The sequence below is a fragment of the Pollachius pollachius genome, assembly GCF_949987615.1.
Source record: "Pollachius pollachius genome assembly, chromosome: 8".
NCBI lineage: Eukaryota > Metazoa > Chordata > Actinopteri > Gadiformes > Gadidae > Pollachius > Pollachius pollachius.
In genome coordinates, this window is record NC_136941.1 from 15,486,019 (window position 1) to 15,507,546 (window position 21,528).

General features: G+C 45.0%; 1 protein-coding gene across 1 annotated transcript in view; it reads right to left on the bottom strand.

Moving 5' to 3' along the window:
• Positions 1 to 21,528, bottom strand: part of LOC307078910 (protein bicaudal D homolog 2-like) — a 39,087-nt gene that overhangs the window by 15,752 nt on the left and 1,807 nt on the right. Inside the window, exons 2-4 of the mRNA XM_079740928.1 lie at positions 9,063 to 9,275; positions 1,009 to 1,161; positions 114 to 328 (exon numbers count right to left, since the gene is read on the bottom strand). Coding sequence (XP_079597054.1) covers positions 114 to 328; positions 1,009 to 1,161; positions 9,063 to 9,275 — 581 coding nt within the window. The remainder of the gene's footprint in view (positions 1 to 113; positions 329 to 1,008; positions 1,162 to 9,062; positions 9,276 to 21,528) is intronic.

Here is a 21,528-nt window from a genome sequence, read left to right on the forward strand (position 1 = left end):
AGAGAGAGAGAGAGAGAGAGAGAGAGAGAGAGAGAGAGAGAGAGAGAGAGAGAGAGAGAGAGAGACAGATATAAGCCCATCATCGACCCACCTCCTCGCGCCGGGAGTCTCACCTGTGGTAGAGGGAGTCCCCGATGGTCATGTAGTGGGACAGCTCCTTCCTCAGGGAGGCCTTGAGCTCGCGCTCCGTCTTGATGGTCTCCAGGGCCTCCCCCAGCTGCCGCTCGGCGATCTCCTTCAGGCGCACCGCGTCCTCCAGCTGGCTGTTCAGGAACTGAGTGTCCTCCTCCAGGCGCCGGATCTCGTGCTTCAGGCCCTCGAACTCCACCTTGGGGAAAACAAGGGGGGGTTTAAGGTTTGGAGGGTGGTGCGGGGGGGGGGGGATGGTATCAGCCATGTGGGGGTTCATATCATAATAGAGTCAACAGTGGCAAGGTCATATGGAGAGAATTATCAGCTTCAAAATAAAGCCGGCCCCAAATGAAAATACTCTTAATGGATATTCAGGGTGTGTGTGCGCTAGCTATAGAGGATTCTGTTTATTTTAATCCACCCATCCCTTTGAATTAAACCACCCGGTTATATGTCTTTTCAACCATAAGGGGGGGCGTTGACTGTAGGGAGGATCACATTGGTTTTAAACCAGAGCCTTAACCTTAGAGGCCGGGAAACAAAAAGACAAAAATGGCTGCAATAGTGTTTAATCAGATAAAGAAATCTAAACGTAGCTGTGCTCACACCTCTCTGGTGTGATCTGCTGTGCATACATGTGTCACCTTGTATGTCAATTAAATAAAAGCACGCTCTAATTAAACAGAAAAAAGAGAAAATGATATGTTCTGTGGTGTGCCAACTTGGTATAAATGATTGACAGAAATGTCAATCTATTCTAGCGATTCCCTCTTTGTAGCCTGTAGGCTTTCATCTAGATTTGGAGGGCCATCCCGTCCTAACTGCACATACACACATTCAATTCACACTCGATTGCTGTTTGGGGCTCCCTCTCACCTGGGTCTGCTTCAGCACGGACACCTGCTTCTGCAGGGAGATGTTCTCCTCCTCCAGCTCGGTGTAGTCCTGCAGCAGCCGCGCCTCCCGGAACTTGTACTCCTTGACGTCATCCCGCAGCCGGACCCTCTCCAGCTCATCCCCCTGGTAGCTCTGGAGGGAGGAGGGGGGGGGGGGGGGGGGGAGGAGATAAGGAAGCTGTCAGAGGTTGGCTTTCAATCTTGTCCGAGTGAGTACTGCGGTGAGGCGACAGTGATGGATTGGATGTATTCACATCAATATGTGTGCGTGTGTGTGTGTGGTCTTAAACATGTAAATATCTTCATGGCTAAGGATGTCCACCGAATCCCATCTGGTCTGCTGTTAAACGCAGTGTGCCTTATTGTGCGTAAGGTGTTGAGAGAGAGAGAGCGAGACACACAGAGTGACAGAGAGAGACCGAGACACATACGGAGACAGAGCGTGTGTGTGTGTGTGTGTGTGTGTCTAGAGGCGCCAAGTGTCATGATGGGCAATTGGCCAACAGCTTGATTTGCTGCCAGCTTTGATTGCCATACTGACATTATAGACACTTATGGTGAGAGATGATGAATGACTGGGACTCTTAACAGTGGTGTCTGCCAATGTGACAGAACGTGGAATCGGTCAGTTGAGTATATACAATTAATTGGTACATGAAGGTGTTATGTACAAATTAAATAATACTACCTATAACATAAAGCCACTATCGTATGAGTGTTTAAGACAAGTCCATTTGCTAGTTCTACAGCACAGCCATATACATGTGATATAAAACGACCAGCCCTTAACAAGGTTATAAACGATCAAATAAATAGATAAATAAATAAAGACGTGGGACTGTGACCCTTCTGGCCAACGCTGAAGCTTTCTGATCTTTGAGTGGCCGACACGCCACCTTTGCTAGTTCCTCTACGGTTGCTCTTACAACTCTAACACCTTTCTGGGCCCCTCCCAGTGACGGGCCAAAGCTAATCCTGAAAGCCCCAGCCAGCAGCTGGGAGCGTGACTCAGAAACAACACTTTGAAATGAAGAGACACTGACCAAAGGAGGTGTATGGCTTCCACTCCTTTCATCTAAATGAATTCCTACATGACCCCCAAATTCACAACCTCGACAGCTATATCTGCATAGACCGAATACTTTACTCAAGCGACTTGTCGACAACGAAAGTGACAATCTGATCACTCTTCAGAAGTTATGTTTCCATATCCCAGATGACCAGGAATACATGTTTCCTTGTTAGCTGAGAGCAATTATTAGTAACATTTTGCAGAGCTGGGCCCGGATGATGTTTGATCCGGCATTAATATTCAGCAGAGTTCCCACATGGGTAATGAGTGCGGGTGTTTGCTGCCTGCATGAAAGCCTTGACGTTGATTCATTACTGAATAATGCATGTGCTTAGCACAGAGATCAGGCCTTCCCCTAAGCCCATACACTGGGGTCATATCAAATAGCCAGTGTTCCCTAGACAGCCCCAGTAGAAAGGAACAATTATTTTATGGAGGAATTGGATATCACTCGAACCAGCTGGGTATTGACTGGATGCTGATGACTTGAAAATGGGAATTCTTATCTTGGACGAAAGGGAATAATCAATTTGTGGGTCTGGTGATTGGGAAAGAGCAGTGTTGGACGTTATGGCTTCGTTGTCAACTTGTGATCAAATTCATAACATTTCTTAACATTTGTATTAACCTTTAATTACCCAGGCAAGTCTTTGAATGTTTTCCATTTTTAGAAACTTCCAGAGAAGATAAAAAATAAAGTCACATTTAAGAAATGGCTCTTCTTTGAGCAAAATAATAATAAAAAGAATTGAACTTAAATGAAATCACTCTTTCCCTTGACACAACAATGAAGCAGCAGATGGAGGAAGGGTCTCTTTCCTGGCAAGGGTTAGGCGTCTCAGCTAACCCCGGGTGTGGTTTATTCCTGATGAATACAGGCAGCCACTGGCACACCACTGCAACGTGATTAGAATGCACACCAGGGCCTTGACCTTTCACCTTTCCTTCCAAAGACCCCTTTCTGTCTGCCCCTCTCTCGCTATCCTCCCCCCACCAGAATGATGGGACTGGGAGGGGAGTCGTCGACTGGCTGCCTGACAGACGTTGATTTGTTTAGCCACACCACCCATGGTTTTATGGTGGGTGTGTACGTGTCTGTCGCAAAGTGTGAACAACATTGATTCAGGCACGGAACGCCAGGCATCCCCTTGGGAATGTTTGTGACCGTGTGTCTATGTGTTTGTGTGCCTGTCTTCAACACAGAAGGTAGCAGGGAAGATGGTACAAAACGTCACCTTTGAACACCCTGTCAAACGGATACAGTTCAGTAGTTACGATGCCCCCCCGCAGCCTGCTGTCACCTCTGGTACCACCCAGTAGCTTCCACTATGGTATTCCAAAACATGGTCAAAGACACCCACCGCCAAGTGGGGTGTAAGGCAGGTGTTAGTCAGTGGCAAAGTGGGTGGCATAGGCCTTATTCAACAAGCGGCCATCTTGATTTTAAACGTTTAGAACCGTTTAGAACAAAGATAGAACCAAGATGTCCGCTAGGTGAATAAGGCCCATGGTATTCTATTAATATTGATACCATCAATAGGCTTATTGCATGTATTTTAGCATATATGTATTACAATGCACCTTTGCCTGTTTCTCTATTTAAGTATGACCTATTTATGTTACTAATTTGCACACGGACCCTCTGGTAGGTAAATTCCTCTGCTGGGGATTTGAGGACACCAGCTCACTAGATTACAGGGTCAGAGTGGTTTCCAGTCTGAGCACACTCTACTCTACTGTACTGATCTAACCCTCACTTTCTCTCTGTAAAGCTCCTGCTGCAGCAGTGGAACTACTTATGACAGCATGAAAAGGTTTAGTTCAGTTTCTTAATGTGTTCAAAATGTGTTTGAGCTCCTTAAACTATAGCGCTTATCGGAAGCCGCTTGTTTAGCATGAAGGGGATGAAGTCTTTGGGTTTTAATACTTTCTGAAATCGTGAGAAATTTCATCGTAAGAAATTTCCGCCAAGATTTCCTTGCAGGAAATTATAGATCTGGCAAAAGGACAGCAGACAGGCTAAATTTTCCTTCAATACAATTTCAATGTCATCGTTCTTTGCCCACTCACTCTAGGGTCCACCATTTTGCTCTCCCTACTGCTCACTCTGCTGCATCCTACTCACTTTGTACTCTCTGCAGTCTGCCCACATACTTTTAGTGTCCATGTAGCAGCCGTGGTTGAATTCCGGTCCTATGATCCTCCATTAGGGCCAATCACATCAATTTGCCAGATTGACAGGGAGTGTACAGAGGCACTCTGGTCAATCATCTGTCCTCTCCTTCACACATAAACCCGCCCAGCTCCATGCACGGATAAAACAGACTATCTCTAGCTAAATGTGACTTTGAGGTCATGTCGACTACTGTTAAATCTCAGGGTGAAAGGGGCCCCTCCGACTGCAGGATTACCTTCTGAAAGGGATGAGTGAAAAAACTCACAGATGTTGTGCAACTCACCCCTTTCCCCCCCCCCAGCCCTATGGCAGCCCCCCTTAGACAGAACGCAGGTATAATGAAGAAGCGTTCTGGGGTCTCGCTGCTGTCAAGCCAAGAGAACTAAGGTGAAAGCAGAGCCGCTTTTATCCTCCTTTTTGCCGCGAGCAACTGTCAATTCTGTATGGATAGACACTGAGCTGGCCCCATTAGGGCCCGGAACAAGGTCATGGTCCCCCTACGATGTTTTCAGTGAGATAATCAAAGCCCCCTCGAGTAAATGAGAGAGAAAATGCTTTGGACTTTTTCGCCTTGCGTGTGTCCAACAAATTTCTTTCAGCAATACGCATTCATGCACGCAAGTGTGAATGAGGGATTCCCTGCATGCCCTTGGGTCATTCGAACAAAATAACGTACAACAATTAGATTGAAGGATGCTTGCGCACTTTAGCACTTTGTATGTTAAACCTGGAGGTTCTTTCTGCAAGACAGTGTGCACATGTTTGACTGGTAAAGTCTGAGCCCTGGTGCATGACATATATGACCAACATGGCATATAGTCCAACAAGGGAAAACACTTTAGTCATGCTGGACCCCAGGCTTAAATCAGGCATTGCATGCTTCTGAGGACAAACGTCAATAGGGAGCAATGGCAACTAAAAGTATTAAAGAGATTTACCCTCCTCTTGTGAGGTTAAAACGTAGAGGAAACTGGTTATAAATCCCCGTCCACACTGAGCGATCGATTTTTTGGTGAAACCGCATGAGTCTTGTGCGTTTCGGCCGACCGTTCAGACAGAGCCGGCGAATCCGGTGCCCGAAATCGCACGTTTCTGAAACCATGTCCGAGGGTGGTTTCAAATCTATCCGGACCTACGCGGTTTCGTGTGAGGATTCGTGTGGACGCCTGAAATGCAAACGATGACGTCATTAGCCCCCCACCAGCTGGGCGACGTCAGAGTTGGGTTGAATTTTTTATTTATTTGTATTCTTTTTGTAGCTTTAAATACAGCCCCTTGATAAATGTAATTACTAACTATACATTAAAAAGTATTTCTGCTCAATTTAAAAAGGTTGAATCTCCTCGTGACTGAATGTTTGTATACAGCGCGCAGGCTGTATTCGCTGCACTTTTTTCTGCGGAGAACCAGCGCCTTGAATATTTATTACAGCGTTTTTCTACAGCTCGATGCGGTTTCGTAATGAATCCGGAGATATTCCTGAACCGCATAAAACGAAACCGGATCGTTTTCGCCCGTTTCGGGTCTGTATGGACGGGGCCTTAGTTAACAGGGTGGAGCAATCTGAAAGGTTTTTATTTTATTTTCGACCAGATGCATATATATGCATATCTGTTACAAAGAACCACATAAGTATGTTGGAAGATTCATAAAGACCCATACACTCACCATACCTCTATATTCTTATTCTATTCTCTACTATTTCACCCACTCCACTCCTCATACACTTCTGCATCATTATCAACACCATCATTGCTAATTACCAATTACGTGGTTCTCAGCAATAAACTAGATACGGACCCTGCAATGAACTAGGCACGTCCGGGATGGTGTTACCTTGACCTCATCTCATAGGTGAAGTCAAAGGAACCTTTCATGAGGTGCACTCACCCAGCAAACCACTCACCCTGACCCTTTAATGAACTAGGTACGGATGTAACAAATATATAAACACACAGTGACTGGTATTGTTCAGCTCAATTTCCTTTTCTGATCGATACATCTTCTCACAAGAACAATGCATCTATCTTATCTTGTTAACTACTCTGAATGCATTCTGTCAATTCAGCCTCGATTCAGCTTCTGATTTCTGTGTGTGGGTGTGTATCTACTAAGCATCCAGGTCAAAAGGTAATGGACATTATGTTTGGGACCACTTATTCTTGCTCGCGTTGCCTATAAGGTGGTAAAACCAATCACATTAAAACAATTGAATGGGCTCATTACAGTGATGGCTAAAGCCACAATGCCCAAATTAAATGGATTTAGCTACAGCTTTAAACAGCTGTATTTTTGTACACTGTTACTTGTTACATTGAAGAGAGCTTTCTGTAAGCAAACAAATTATGATTATGAAGATTCTCTGCATTGATTCTCTCCCTTTCTCCTCTTAGGACTTGAGGAGGAGTTTAATGGAGTCACGCTTATTACCATGCGCCGCCTTACAATGTAGCTTACTCTCCGTGTGGGTTTAATCCTGTAGAGCCAACGCCATAGCTGTGAAATATGGATGATCCATGCTCTCAGCGTTTAGTTTGAATGGTGATATTTAGTTATGGTAGTCATGACGAATAAAAAGAGATGTACTCAATTGTTTGAGCACATATCACAGTAAAGATACCCTCAGCCAGTTGTAAGACTCAGCTTCTTGTACTGCAGATGACCATGACTTTTTCAGAAGGGTAGATTTAGAGTGTAAGGGAGCAAATAAAAACCCATAACTGAAGGAATCTGTCTCCCGTCTTCCTCAATGGATCTCTTGCCCGTCATCCTCCTCTGGCACCGTTCTCAGCCTGGTTCAGTCCCTCTATCCCCTCCTCCGCTCACTGCAGAACCATTGAGGCTAATTTAAATGCAAGCCAACAAAGGGCTCTTTCAGCGATCCCAGCCCGGTCCCAATGCCAGACTCAGTGCCCTGCTCCCACCGGCCGCCATCCACACAAAACCCTCTGTGCTACCCACACAAGAGCCACTGCAGGGTTGTCATTATCCTCACCGCACAATGAATGATTATATGCCAACACCCTATCTTATCTAGCTAATTAGAGCTTGCTGCGGCTAATAGCGCTGCATGAGTACAGGGGAGTGTGTTCTTCACAATGTCCCGGACACCTACTGAAGGAACCCTTCCATTGGTCACCAGTAAAGCAATTAATCAACTCATCCGATGGGAGGAGAGCCAACAGTGCTTGCAGGTTACTCACAAATGCCTCCAATTAACCTTACAACCAATTCAGGCCTTTCAAGGATTTGCATGCATATACATGCAAGTATAGGATACAGAGAAATGAATAACTCCCGTAAGTGCTGACCTCGTGTTTATCTACAATTGCTACTGACCTACTTATTGGCTGAATTTGGATGTTTTCCATAACTCTTAAGACGTTGTGAAGGAACAACATTTTTAAAGCATTTTACCCTAATCTGCTTCAAAAAGCAATTGCCTGCCAGCATCAGTCTGAAGTAGTGTGTCACCGTGAGCTAATCCCTACAATGCTAGAGGAGACACTTACACCCTAAAAAGACTGTAGAACACCAAAGCAGACGGCCCACTTCCCTAATCCGCCAGCCCCCCACCCCCTAAGCCCACCCCCGGTAAAACGTCAAACTTGACCCGAAAACTGCAGGCTCAGCTCAACATGTGGTCGTCAAACGCAGGCTGATTATTCTGCTTAGCCTGGCACGGGACCAGTGCACCCCTTTAGACCAAAGAAACCCATCTCAAGACAAGGGTCATCTCCTACATGTCTGTCTCCCTGACTGAGTCTGATAAGACGGAAGCCCAGCAGGAAGCCTTTGATTCTCACAGGAGAGTCTCCAATGTCAAGTGTTTGTGCCGATTCCGATACCTCGTCACTGGCCCGTCACAAACATTCGTGCAAAAATGTGGACGCATGCATGCATGCAGCAGCCACCATGCTCTAATTCCCAGCTAATGATGTCCATTCAACTTCGGATATCATCCAAATTGGAGCAGGGACAATAGAGGCGGCTGCTAATGTAGGCAAGAAATATGTAATGGAGTGGAATAAACGTTTGACTGCTTGGGGTGGGTGGGCGTTGGGCGGGGTTAAGGGTTGCATGTTATGCTAGTAATGTGGATTAGTGAGGCTCATCTGTTGGGGTGAACGGATCATGGGTTTAAGAAGTTTGGGTAAATTGGGGGAACACCAACAATAGTAAAACAACTCCCATTCCCATTAGTGACTCAAAAAACGTATAATCATAATAACCAGTATAAGCCAGAGATGGAGGCACTACGTCTGCTCTGTCTGAAGGCATTAGACTACTAAATAAGTTTGGCCTCCTTCAGATTCCCAAATGTTGGAAAACTATCATCATGACCTGCCATGCCGGAGCAGGGAGCATGCAGACTAACAGAAGCCATGCCTTTAATTATATGACATTTCACTAAAGATGTTTACTCAAATTAAACATTAAGAGCATGATTAAATAAATGCTGGGTGTCAAATACCAGTAAGAACATGCTTTAACTTGAAGAACTTAGGATCAACAACCCTTTCATGCGACCAAAGATTGTGTACCCAAGGAGCTTGGGGGAGCTAACAAATCAATGTAGATTTGTATTGTAAGGAATATGAAGTTACAGAGCAATCGAACACACAAATGTCCACCAGCAACCAAGTCCAATGAGATGATCTCGTCAACAAGTATGGTCAGTGAGGCCTGCTTGTCAAACCTGAACAAACAGCGATTGCAAACATCAGGGCCGGATAACCTCTGCAATCCCATGATTAACCCGAGTAGGCTATTGGATCCCGCTTACTTCTCTCATCTCCAGGTTGATGGAGGCCAGCCGTTCGTTCTCAGACTGCGTGTTGGTCAAGATGTTGCGTGACTGTCGGACCTCCGTCTGCAGCTCCAGGACCCTCTGCTCGTAGTAGGCTTCCTTAGAGGCAGACTCCTGGATCAGGGACTCCTCACGGCTCTCCCCGTCCGCTGCCACCTTTCTGTGGTTGGAGTAGGCTTGTCCGAAGGCCTACAAAAAAAAAGGGAGGAGGTAGAGAACAGATACTTAAGACACAATGCAGTGTAAAGAATACAAGTATTCCAATAGGTTCATATTTGACATGCATCCATCAAACTGCTTAAAAATGTATTTTGTGGATTGTTACTAAAATTTGATCGGATTCATGTCCCTGTAGTGGTGCTGTTTGGGATTTGTGAACACTATAAAAGGATAAATCCTTACGATGACCGGGCTACATCGCTCCCAAATACTGCCGTGCAACCAGAGAGATAATCAGTCAGCCTCTATCATGGCAGCATGTCCCCCACCCCACCAATTCAATTTCAGAGTAACTCTGTTGCACATGCTGCTCACACTTCACAGATGGAGGTTGCCGGGAGGAACAGCAGAACAAACCAATGCAGAAATCTGTCTGGGCGATTCAGCACAATGCCCTTGAGAGGATATCCTCCTCAGTAAGTTAACAAAAGGTGTACTTCAAAACTAGATGATTTGTTAATCATCAACCATATCGTGGGACAGTTTGGCAAACCAGGATGAAACTGGATCCTAGAGATGACAGAAAGCAATCTAATTTGTGTAATGTGCAAGAAAGCAAGGAAGCAAGCAAGAGAAAGCGAGAGAAAGAAAGAAAGAAACATTGGCTAGTGTGCCACATAATCTAGAAAACCTATGCTCTCACTTCTCAGAGGAATCATTCCCTGAGTGAAGATGGAATTCACAGTCGTGAGACAATGGTGCTCATGGTCTTGTCCCATAGCTTGAGTGCAAACCCCAGCATGAAATAGCCCAAGGCCACAAGGAGATCCCAGCATGTTTCAAGCTCTGCACAAGCTCTCTGACCCACTGGTCCACTGCGGCATCTAGCACATGTGACAGGCGGCCACTGGATTTTTTTTCCACCCTGTTGTATATTAATCCCAGTAATTCCCTTGGCAAAAGGAAATGCTGCAAGTGTGTATATATTTGACCTACTTTTGGGTGTCGAGTTGGTGTGATTTTACTTAAGTGGTTTGAACGTGCAATCTGTCCAGGAAGTGGGACAAGGATAGACGCATGACATCAGGTCTGGGGCCTCAGATGCCATTGATTGTGGTTTGAGGTGGGGAGAGATAGCAGCATAAAGCTGCCAGACACTTTGGCCTACAAACAGCAGTTGTGTCCTGTAGGCATGGCCCCATCGCGCAATGTGAAACGTGGGTTTACCCTTAACTCAATCAGACCTTCACTTGTCCATGGCTCTCTTCAGTTGAATTTATTAATTCAGCTCAATATGATTATTTGTCTGCGAGGATTACCATGAACCATGTGATTACAGTTGCCCTCATATTGTATGTATCCATGATATACAAGTTATCCTGTCTCTGAAAATCTGCAAGCTGCTTACAGAGCAGCTTGCCAATCTCCATGAAGGAATAATTTACATATATCGGCGATCACCAAATTAAGATCTTCCACACAGATATCATGGCACCAATCAGCCCAAGGCCATATTTGATTAGAATGTCATTAAGATACAGGATTAACCCAATCAGGAAGTAGGGGATTCCCATCATTAGAGTCTGGGCACGCGACAGGCGTGTGTGTTTCTTGGGGGACACACGCGACCTACTGACTCTGTCAAACTAATCAAGAGGTCTGGGCTCTGGACAAGGAGCCCACCAGCAAGAAAACTGATGACACAAGCCCTTTGATTCTCCAAGCGTCAAGCGTAGGATTGGGCTACTTTAGGTAGAGGGAAAAACAGGGCAGACGCGCCAAAAGCTATAATCTGAAAGTGGGCGGCCCACCCCATCTACAAATCATCTTCCTCTAGCCATATGTTGCATTGTTTGGGTCCACAAAGGGAGGATGCTTGCATGGAGTATGCATCTGTTGTAAGATTAATCAGACAATGACCCAATGCAGTGTGGGCTAATGCATGCTAACAGTTCAGTATTGCTTCTTTACCGAGGGAAGAAGAAGCACGTACTCGTGAGGGCTCAAAACTCGGTGTGAAGATGGGCTGGAGCGGTTAAAGGTGCGATTCCAGATGAGTGAACATATATTTATGCTTAACGGTTGGCCCGACCCCCTGCCGGTCTCTCATCCTCACACACACCCCATGCAGAGACCAAAGCCACAGTGATCAAGAGGCACCATGTGATTAGCTGATAAAAGGAACCACCTCTGATCCTTTCAGTTTACCCTACCCCTCTGACCGTCCTAACTGGTTCTTTCAAGTTCTACTGCCTCGTTGCGTACAAAGCCTTTAAATAACTTGTGAGTAACTTGTGATCTTAGGGTCATCTGATCATCTTGTGGGGATCTGCAGAAATATCTAGAGGTCAAATTGCATTAGTTCCTAATTTCATCATTCACAGTCATATGTTTGTTAAGACGTTATGAAATTGATAATGCTGGCAGATGCAGTAGAACACGCTTGAGCTTAAGATCTTTATGAATCTCCTTAGTAACCTTAGTTGGACCTTAGTAACAAACGCTAAAGTTGTAAAGAGAATATCCTTCAAAAGACTTACTAATTAAAAGGACTGTGCACAACCAGTAGGTAAAAACTCATGTTGCTAAATCAGGGCAATCCAGGCGGCTTAGTTGTCCTTTGAATTCACAGGCCAAAGTCGATTTGGGTCGATTCTTAATGAAGGAGGTTCGTGGGGACTCTCAGCTAACCCCTCTCTGTTGAACTAGTCTTGTTTTGAAGTTAGGAAGGTCACATTATCTTCTATGCAGCTGGAACTCCTGACCTAGATACCAGACTCCCTGCCTTCATTATATTTGCAATCACATATTCTACATTCAGTAGAAAGAACTTTAGCTTAATAAAATAAAGGGTGTTTAGCATTTTTTGTAACAAATGGGTTCTAAATGTGCACAGTGGCAGAGTACAAATCCATTAAAAGGAATTTCAGACTACAACACTACAAATCACAATATATAAAAATGCTGTGATATAAAACTGCAAGTTGAATCACAGATAAATATATGAATAAACAGCATGCTTAGAGAGCAAAAGAAAACAAAACCATGTGATTCTGCACTACCCTGAAACATGAAATTAAAATTGGTCGACCACATTTTGGAGATCTTCGAGATGGTTGAAGATGCCACATAGAGATTAGATTCTGAATTCCTTCCCAAAGCAGTCGTGGAGCCAGCCATTTGATGGCGAACAATACCATATTATTTGAACTAGACTGGGGTTCGCCTCTAAAACAAGGAGTCTGGCACAGTGTAGTTTAGCCCTACATGCCAAAGCAATTTATCAGCACGACTGTAGGCTGGCCAGTGTGTTAAGTGGTCAGAGAGAGAGGGGGCCACAGGGGAGAAGAGAGCGGAGAGGAAGAAAAAAACAAACAAACACATAATGAGTCTTCCTGCCTCGTGAATCTCAGGTCACATGGCACAGTGGCAGGGTGATGATAAACAGAAGCAGACTCTTTTTTCCACAATCTTTCTCTATGTCTATCTATGTCTCTCTTTATCGTGAGCTCACTGCACAGAAAGGTGAGAGCGGGCTTGGGGTAGGCCTGTACTTACTTGTGATTCAATAGCCCACAAACGTTTTACAGGGTCACAAAGGAAGTCAGTGGAAGGGGTCCCTTGATTTCTATGACACCAAGGGTTGCTGACAGCGTTATGCCTGCATCTGTTTGCTATAAGTGACACTGGAGTTGGAAGGAATTTTGAAAATCTCATGTGTCGGTGTGTCTTCGCTTGGTGAGGCACTTCGATATTCTCTGGCAACACTGTTGTTGATTAGCCCATGTTATGCCAAAGCCAATCCACACTTTTGTTAATGAGTGGCAGGGGCAACTTCCATTCCTCTGTCTATTATCACTTACTAGTGAAAAACGGGTAAAGGCAGATTTTCATCCCCTTGTGAATCTTAAAAGTGTGCTGCTTATTCTCCCATGATTAGAATATTAGAACATTACAATATCATAAAACCTCTATGAGGAAGAGCAGCAGATTAGTGGAGGCAGAGACACAGAAAACGTGTGATGAGGGGAAGATTGAGGGAGCCGAAGACATGAGCTGTATTTTGGCAGAGATCCACATTGATTCACTGTATAGCAAAGAGCTGCTGTACCAAAGGGCCGCACGCACACGCACACACACACACACACACACACACACACACACACACACACTGCCCTGGAGTCATCCATGCTGCAGCACCTGGTGTGCCGGCCATGTTGAGGCTTGCCATCCCTCCTGAGATGAAGCCAGGAGGAGGAGGAGGAGGAGCAGCAGTGATTGGGAGGGTTCCTGTGTTCCTCCTTATCATGATCCGCTGCAGACTTATACGCAGTACTGCACCAAACTGTTGTAATGCAGCATTTTAACCAAGAGAGCACTATTTCTAGAGAGAGCCATGCATTGGTTTGTTGCCCAGGAGGAGGTTGACTCAAGAACTATTTGCGTGGGCGCAAACTGAAGGGAGATCTGTTTGGTTGCGAGCCGTGAACCTCCCAAACACAAGGGAGAACAACCACAGGAAGAGCGAGAGAGGCAGCCCACAAATAAGAGAGAGAAGACAGAAAAACAAGCAAGTGTATAAAGATGAGACACGCACACTAATCAGACTCAGGGGGACTATTAGCCCACCATGCAGGTGCAATATGTACATCTTAGGAACAAATTCCTTCTAGGAGAAACAACTTGAAACTGATGAGTGGGTTCACTGGATCAGGCTAGGGACATGAGCTAGCTAGAACCCATCTATTATTTAGACCCGTGCTGCACGCCTCTCATGTCGGTTTTGTGGAATCTGGGAATGAGGCCTTAGCTTTAGCCTTAACAAGCAAGATTCAATGTTGATAGAAGCTTTGATGAAAATCGGATCCATCATTAGTACTATATTAGAGTCCACTGAAAATTACAGCTAGGCTTCGGGCTGATATTACACGTAAGGCAGCGTTTACTAGGAGATTATTTAGGCACTATAGTGTATATATCATCCTTGGATTAATGCTTTGAGTTGATACAATAACAATAACACTATGGATTTCGTTACGAGCCATATTTTCAGAGATATAGATTAAATAGATAGATTCATAGCTTACATTAATAGCTTACATTAATTTGATCTTACAAAATCCATCTTCGTGCCAAAGATACAGATTTACATATACTTTCAATGAGATTAAGGGCAGGTTTTTTTTTTATTTTTTAAGTACACCATTGTTCCACTTAATCAGAATTATCTTGCTATTGTAGTCCATTAAAAAAACACCATCTTTCTCGTGATGTTTATCCCCGGCCTTGTTTGGCTCCTAAATCTGCTCCTGAATTGAGTGGCAAACACCAGCATCCCTTGGGAGGACAGAGACTCCACAGAGCGGGTTACATTTGCTCAGCGTTATCACCATTGCGTTGGCTGTGGTGGAGCCCTTATCACTCGCATCGCGGCTGTGATCCTCGTCCATTCTCGGGGCCTGCAGGACCCTTGAAAATTAGCAACACAAAGAAAGCTTTATCCGGGGCCTGCTGTAAGTCTTTCAGTCGGTTGGCTCGAGATCCGTACCCTACTCTCGCGCCGCTCGAGACCCGGGTTTCAAATCTCCTGGATCCACGCGCCAGCATCCCAGGGGAACAGCCGTCGTTATGGTAACCAGGCCAATTACAGCGACAGATCGCGGGGCGGTCAGTCAGGGCAGAACAGACGGATTCACACTCTCGCAGATGGCAGTTTCTGCGGTTCTGACTAACACAGGCAGCTCTCTCTTTCTGGTGAAAATCCTCATCGACACCTCGGGCCGCTACGAATCTCATTTTGTTATTTCTTATTTCTTCCAGTTCTTTGTTATGTGGTTTCATGCCGAGCCTCTACCTGGTAAACAGCACTGAAACACAAGGGGTGTTCCTCTGTGTATACATGATCTTCTCCTTTGGGGGTAAACCCATGCAAAACAACTCCTCTGACGATAAAAGATATACACCAGGAGTGCAGCTGGGAACACACACACACACACACACACACACACACACGTCAAGTTTAAAAGGAAGGCAAAGGGTTTCCCCATCAACAGACCCCTAATCAGTTTGTTTGCTGACTACGTCAGGGACTGGTTAATAGAGTCACATATCACTGAGACACAATGCATTAGCCAGATGGACTTTAGCCTTATCAATGAACCCCCAACTTGATTAATATTGCATGTTTGACTATAATGCATTCACCTCCATCATTCAAGAATCATCTATCAGCCTCCAGACAGGTCCCATCAATCTGCCAGCAGGCATGGGGGTTGAGAGTGGCCCCAAGAACTCGAGCTGAGCCTGTTCCTTCTGAGGACCTCAGCCCTTACTCTGTCTCATCAATTCAAACCCATTCAATGACCCTTTGCCTCATTTGTTGGTTTTATTTCCCTGTGTATATTAATTCAACTGGGCTAACTCTGACTAATGGTTGTCCTCAGCTGTGCCTCCCGTAGCACTTTCCAATCTATACTCCGCAAATAAACACCTCCCCCCCCCCCCCGCCTCCCCCCCAAGTCCTCAGCAGACCCCAGACCAGACAAAGAGTCACGGCCCCCTCACACAGGCGTAATAACATTATGTACGTAGCCCTCCCTCCACCGGGGGCTCCTGCTGCGGCTCTCCCTGCGGGGGCCTTCACGTTGGGGTCACCGTGGCACAGGCCCACCATGTGAGCCCCCGTCAGAGGGATATAAGGGGTTCATATGACGGGATTCTCGTCACAGTCTGCATTATTATTTTCTGTGGACATAAAATCGATGGCTTTGAATCGGAATAATAAAAAAGGACAGGCAATAGTCAGCTTTCAGCTGAACAATATCAAAGCTTGTTTTTATTGATTGATCAGGAATCTTATTGGAAATCATTCAGAGTATTTTCCTCCTCAAACAAAGGACAGGAAATGCATGTAAGCAAACCCTGTAAGGTTTTACACACCCTGGGTTATGACATTCAATCGAAACGTTTGCGCAAAGCATTCATGTTTACGGGTTTGCGCAGAAGAACATGTATGCCTGCCAGCAATCTTTTTATTTTGCATGGAAGAACCTATTAAAGCAGAAAGAGGAGCCCTCTATTCTGCTTTTCCCCATCTAAAGGGAGAGTGTTCCCACAGGAAACACTCCCATTGCCCAATGCTGCCCCTCCCATCTTTCTCAATCTCCCATCCCCACAATTCTCAAAGGCCCCTGAGAGATTGGAATACGTCAAATTACAACCCCTCCCTTCCTTCCCCTCAGATCCCAGAAGACTATTGTGTGTGCTGTTGAGAGGCAGGCGCCCTGCTCAGTGCTCATACACTGCGTCCTGATAACCACTACTTTCTACGTACATTCACTCTGATCCATTCTTTTGTCTCAATGCCTCCACTGAGCCTAGGGGTGCCAGTCTGGGCACACATGGTTCTGCTCCTTTCACATCCAGAGTGTCTGGGGAATCTAACAAAGCACGGATGCTTCACACAGGCGGGGAGAACCCAGAACCCCTCGCTTTTATTGGGGGGGGGGGGGGGGGGGGGGGGGGGGTAGGGATGGTAAGGAGAAGAAGGACGTTCAGCTCTTTCTCTCTGTATGATAATGGGTTAATTTTGAAAGGAACCTGCAGGCAAAATGTCGGATGATATGAAATTAGGTTTCGTAATGTTACATGATTTGATTTATTCAATCAAGATAACATGCCATGGTGATCTTCTCTTTCATGATGTGCTTGAATTGCAGAGGGACTATATTGTTTTTATTATAAGTTTGCTAAATGGGGAATGATAAAATGTAGCCCTCACCTAGCCTTCCTCCAAACCAACCAGATCAAACCATTCCTGTCTGGGATTCCTGAGAGACGAACCACTAACATGCAGCTCTTCTAAGATAGCAGGCAACGACAGAATGTTCAACACAAAGCAATGCAGCGTACCTCATGCAAAAGATTTACACAAGCACGAAAGACGAAGAAGACTTTAATAATTCTAATCACTTATAATGAATCCTCTTATTCTTGCCCTTTCTAGCCCTTTGGCAGAGACATCATCATTCCTGTTTATTTCTGTCTCCGTGGGAGTTTAAAGTCCATAAAAAATAAACAATCTCAGCAACTTTATTTAGACCTACACAGTCACATTTGTGTGCCCTTGATTTTTGGCCACCTTGTGTGCTTAGACTACAACGAGATGAGTAATGCCACAGGAAATCCGCCAAACAACCTGTGTCCAGTATAACGATGCCCTATCTTGATGGTGGTGGATGATGAACAACCACGTGGTCATTTCATCCAATCAAACAAGGACATCCGGACAGATGAATCATGAATCATATCTCTGATGCTTCCTGTCGTCTATTAATACCTCCAGCTCTTCAGAGCGGTAAACAGGAAGCTGGGTGTAGGAGGCTTTGTCTCCAACTCAATAAAGGGAAGGAGACTGAGTTCGAAGTACAGGGGGTGAAGGGAAGAGAGGGTGTTATTAAACACACACCATGGACAAGATTAACGGTCACAAACAAAACAACCCAAAAGGATTGACATACAGTGACAAAACATCGAGGCAGTTAGCGCTAGTCGGAAGGCAGTACAGAACCCACACAGATATACCCCTCTGATGCTCCGACACAAGCTCTCTTTTGAGTAGTAGTCATCATAATGCAAAACAGATATCATGCGATCACACACATCCATCCACACCCACAGTATGTGAAACATCAGCGTTATATCGGTTACAAAGGGCCTTTCAGCAATCCTACAGAATGAGCAAAGACCCACCTGAAGCAGCAATATGAAACATAGCCCTGGAACAATAAGCTGGCTTCTGTGGAATGTGCCTCATGGCTGTAAGATGAGGCCTGCACAATAGGCTTTTTTATTTTAAATTGCTTTTTAGCAGCACACAACCAATAAAGCCAACAACAATCAACAATGATGGGTCCTAGAACAACGCACGACTACACTACATTAAGTTTGCATCGTATCAAATGCACACATCACCTGGTCAGTTTGACAGTGTGTGCGTATGGTGCGACAGGGGGAGAGAATGGAGTCCATGGTCAGACAGAGTAGTGCTGTATTGATACCTCATGTGCTGCTTTTAGCCTGGCCTAATCTGGCCAAACGTCTTCATTAAAGGATTATCGTCAGGGAGTCAGGGCTAGTATGGGAGGTTTCCGTAAGGTTATTCTCTTAACCTTTGGCTTGATTCCTGATGAGCTTGTTTCTCATGATTTGTTAAAAAACTGGAAAAAACTCTTTCTATTGTGCACATTTAACCTAGTTAAGCTCCAGAGAACAGACTCAATATACACAATTTACATCTTCAACCCACAACTCTATTGTCTTTATCAAAACTCTGCCCTACCCCATAAGACTGGCTACCTTGACTGAATGAAATACTGGCTGGTTTCACTGACCTTTTAACTCCATCATGAATGCCCATTATCATCACTTGAACTGTGTTTGCGAAGTGCTGATTTGTTTGTGAGGGTTAAGGACCAAAGTCTATTTTCCAATCATTTAGGATTAGCGGTGGCCTCTTTTACCTAAAACTGAGTAAAGTAATGAATCTTTAATTACTTTGCAGTAGCATATGGTGTTCTGTGGTCAAGAGACACATTGAAGGAAGCTTTTTTTCTGCTGTTTGCTGGTTTCTTATCAGCCCAACCCCGGGATACATTGTTGAACTAGAAGCAGGATTTCTCCCCCATACTATTTCATGAAGGGTCATCATAACACCCTCTGCATCCTTACATAATCCTTACTATCGCTACACTCAAGCAGTGCCCCAGGCATGAGGGAGCCAAAGGTCAAGTAGCTAGCAGAGTATGCATTGCTAGTAAATAGAAATACCTTTCAATGGCAACAGAGACTGAGCTTATGGTGGCGAGCTGTGGCCCAGCTTCCAGACTTGCATAAACCCTCTGTGTTGTGGCCAGCATTTATCCTCTTAGGGCGACTGGGATTTTATTTGGGATTTTATTTAGCGCCATTTTAAGATTACGCTTTAATTGCGGTGCGACCGGACAGGAAGACATACTGTAGGTTTATGGGCGGGTTAGAAAACGTAAAAAAAAGTTTGGGTGCAGTGGGACAATCAATACAAGATAAATCAATCATTCTGACAGAGAACATGGTGTCAATGTTCAATAAGCATGCATTGTATCTCCAATGCCATTTACACATACAGCTTTAAAGTTACACCTGATAACCTTGTTTCAGTACACAAGGTGATATGTGCTTTACTGATCTGCCATTTCAAACAAACAATATTGAGCAGTGCTCTAACAACAGAGCCACAATGGGACGCCTCTCTCCAATCTGCCCTTTTTCATACCCTCTGTTCTGTGAGCGTTTAACCTCACTGGGCTCAGCCATACAAAAGGCCAGCAAGCTGAGCACAGAGGGCACCGCTTTTACCGAGCTTAGGCATAGTTAGGTTTGCAATTGTCCATGATGAATTCCACAGCACAGAAGCCAGCTGCTGCTACAAGCATAGGGAAGGGTGAGGGAGAACACGAGCAAGGGGTGATTGAATGGCTTTGCTGTGTTCTCTGACACTCTGTACAATGCAACAAGGACCCAAGAACACCAGGCCTTTGTCATTATGGCCCTTAGCCGTGGTTGTGGTGTATGTGTATGAGAGTCCAGTATTAGAAGGGACGAAATCTTAGAAGAACAAAGTAAGATGCCTCTGTTGTCTAAGGAGCGGTCATGACGTCTTTGTGTCAACCCATGACTTTCCTGCACAACCCAGAGAGAGGGCATTGGTTTTAAATTAAGCCTTACACCAATAACCCTGTTATTCTAGCTCTGCTGACGTGCTATTTACTAGCACCTTAAGGGCTGCAAGACTTCCAGCCCGTCTTCATAGTTGGATTAGCGGCAGAAAATCAATAATTGGAGCATTAAAGTAGAGTTAAAAAATATCCTCAGTTTCTTTAGGGTACACCTTGAGACTGCAGTTTCACCCTGTAGTTATCATGGAAATGGGTTGATGAATGCAACGTTAGTATAGCTGGTAGCCTGGTATAAAATGGTTGCTTTGTCAGAACATTACACGTTTATTGACTCTTAATTTTTAAGAGAGAATAAGCTGCTACACAGAAGGGGAAACCACTTGTCACCTGGCTGGTAATAAATATTTTATGTAAAATAAAAGTCTGTCAGGACCCAGAGCAGTGATCTGGTGTGAACCCGCCAGCCTGTGCATTTCTGTACAAATCACAATATAGCTCGATTTTGATTGTCCCACAGAAGGCATTTGACTGCACACTGAGAGGACGTGAGTGACAGTCAATAGAAACATTCAATAAAGAGGCACTCAATGTGGCAATAAAGCTAAACAGAGATGAGCCTAGAGACAAAAACTACAACTCAGCATGGCCTGTACCCTCTTTTCCCCTCTACTGTGCTGGGCCTGGGGAAGAATGGGAATGGGAAACTATGGCAGTAAAGCGAACAAGCACACATAGTGTCCCACAGTGACCCTGTATTAACAGAGGTCATCGACCAGGCAAACAGGAGGGTGACATCCGTGTCCTCAACAGAAGAGGCCGAAAGGTTACTAGGAATGCAGTTGCGGCGAACATAAGATCATCAGATAGGGCATCGTATGGGATCATTACCAGGAAGTGCGCTGACTCCAATAAATTACTCTCATTCTCCGTTTGTCAAGCTACTGAAGCCTCGTTGCACTGCATTCATACAACGACGTGCAGGAAACAACAACCATGGTGGAAGCAGCGAGACACCAGAACAAATCAGGGGTTGTACCGTTACTAGGCAACAGCACTTTTCAGAATTCATCCATATTCCTGATACAAGCATGGAGAAGGAGAAAGAGGGAGGGAGTAGGCACACATTAATCTGACCCACTGCTAGGTGAAGATTAAATGGGAGTTTTCCCACTGCCATTATGATTTCTGATAAAGGCTTTTCTTCAGCACTGAGACCAAAGAGCGGCATACACAACCTTATGTTCTCATGAGCACCTGGCAATTGGTTAATGGTCATGGGTGAAGCTAGAGGGTCATGCCCTTCAGTAAATCTCAAACCATGAGTATCCGTCCACCCTGGTCCTCTTGACACAGTAGCTTGAGAAAGGGACAACCAAACATTGTGGCCACAAAATCAAACACCAGCTGGACACCAATGACAACATTTCCACTTTAACAGAGTCGCTTACAAGGGTCATCCACACAGCTGAGGAGTTAAGTGTTTGCGTTTCCCAGTAAAAGGGCAAAAGACATTTTTCTGGAATTACATTTTAGTTGGAAGTAATTGGTTTGTTTGATCGTGGTTTCTT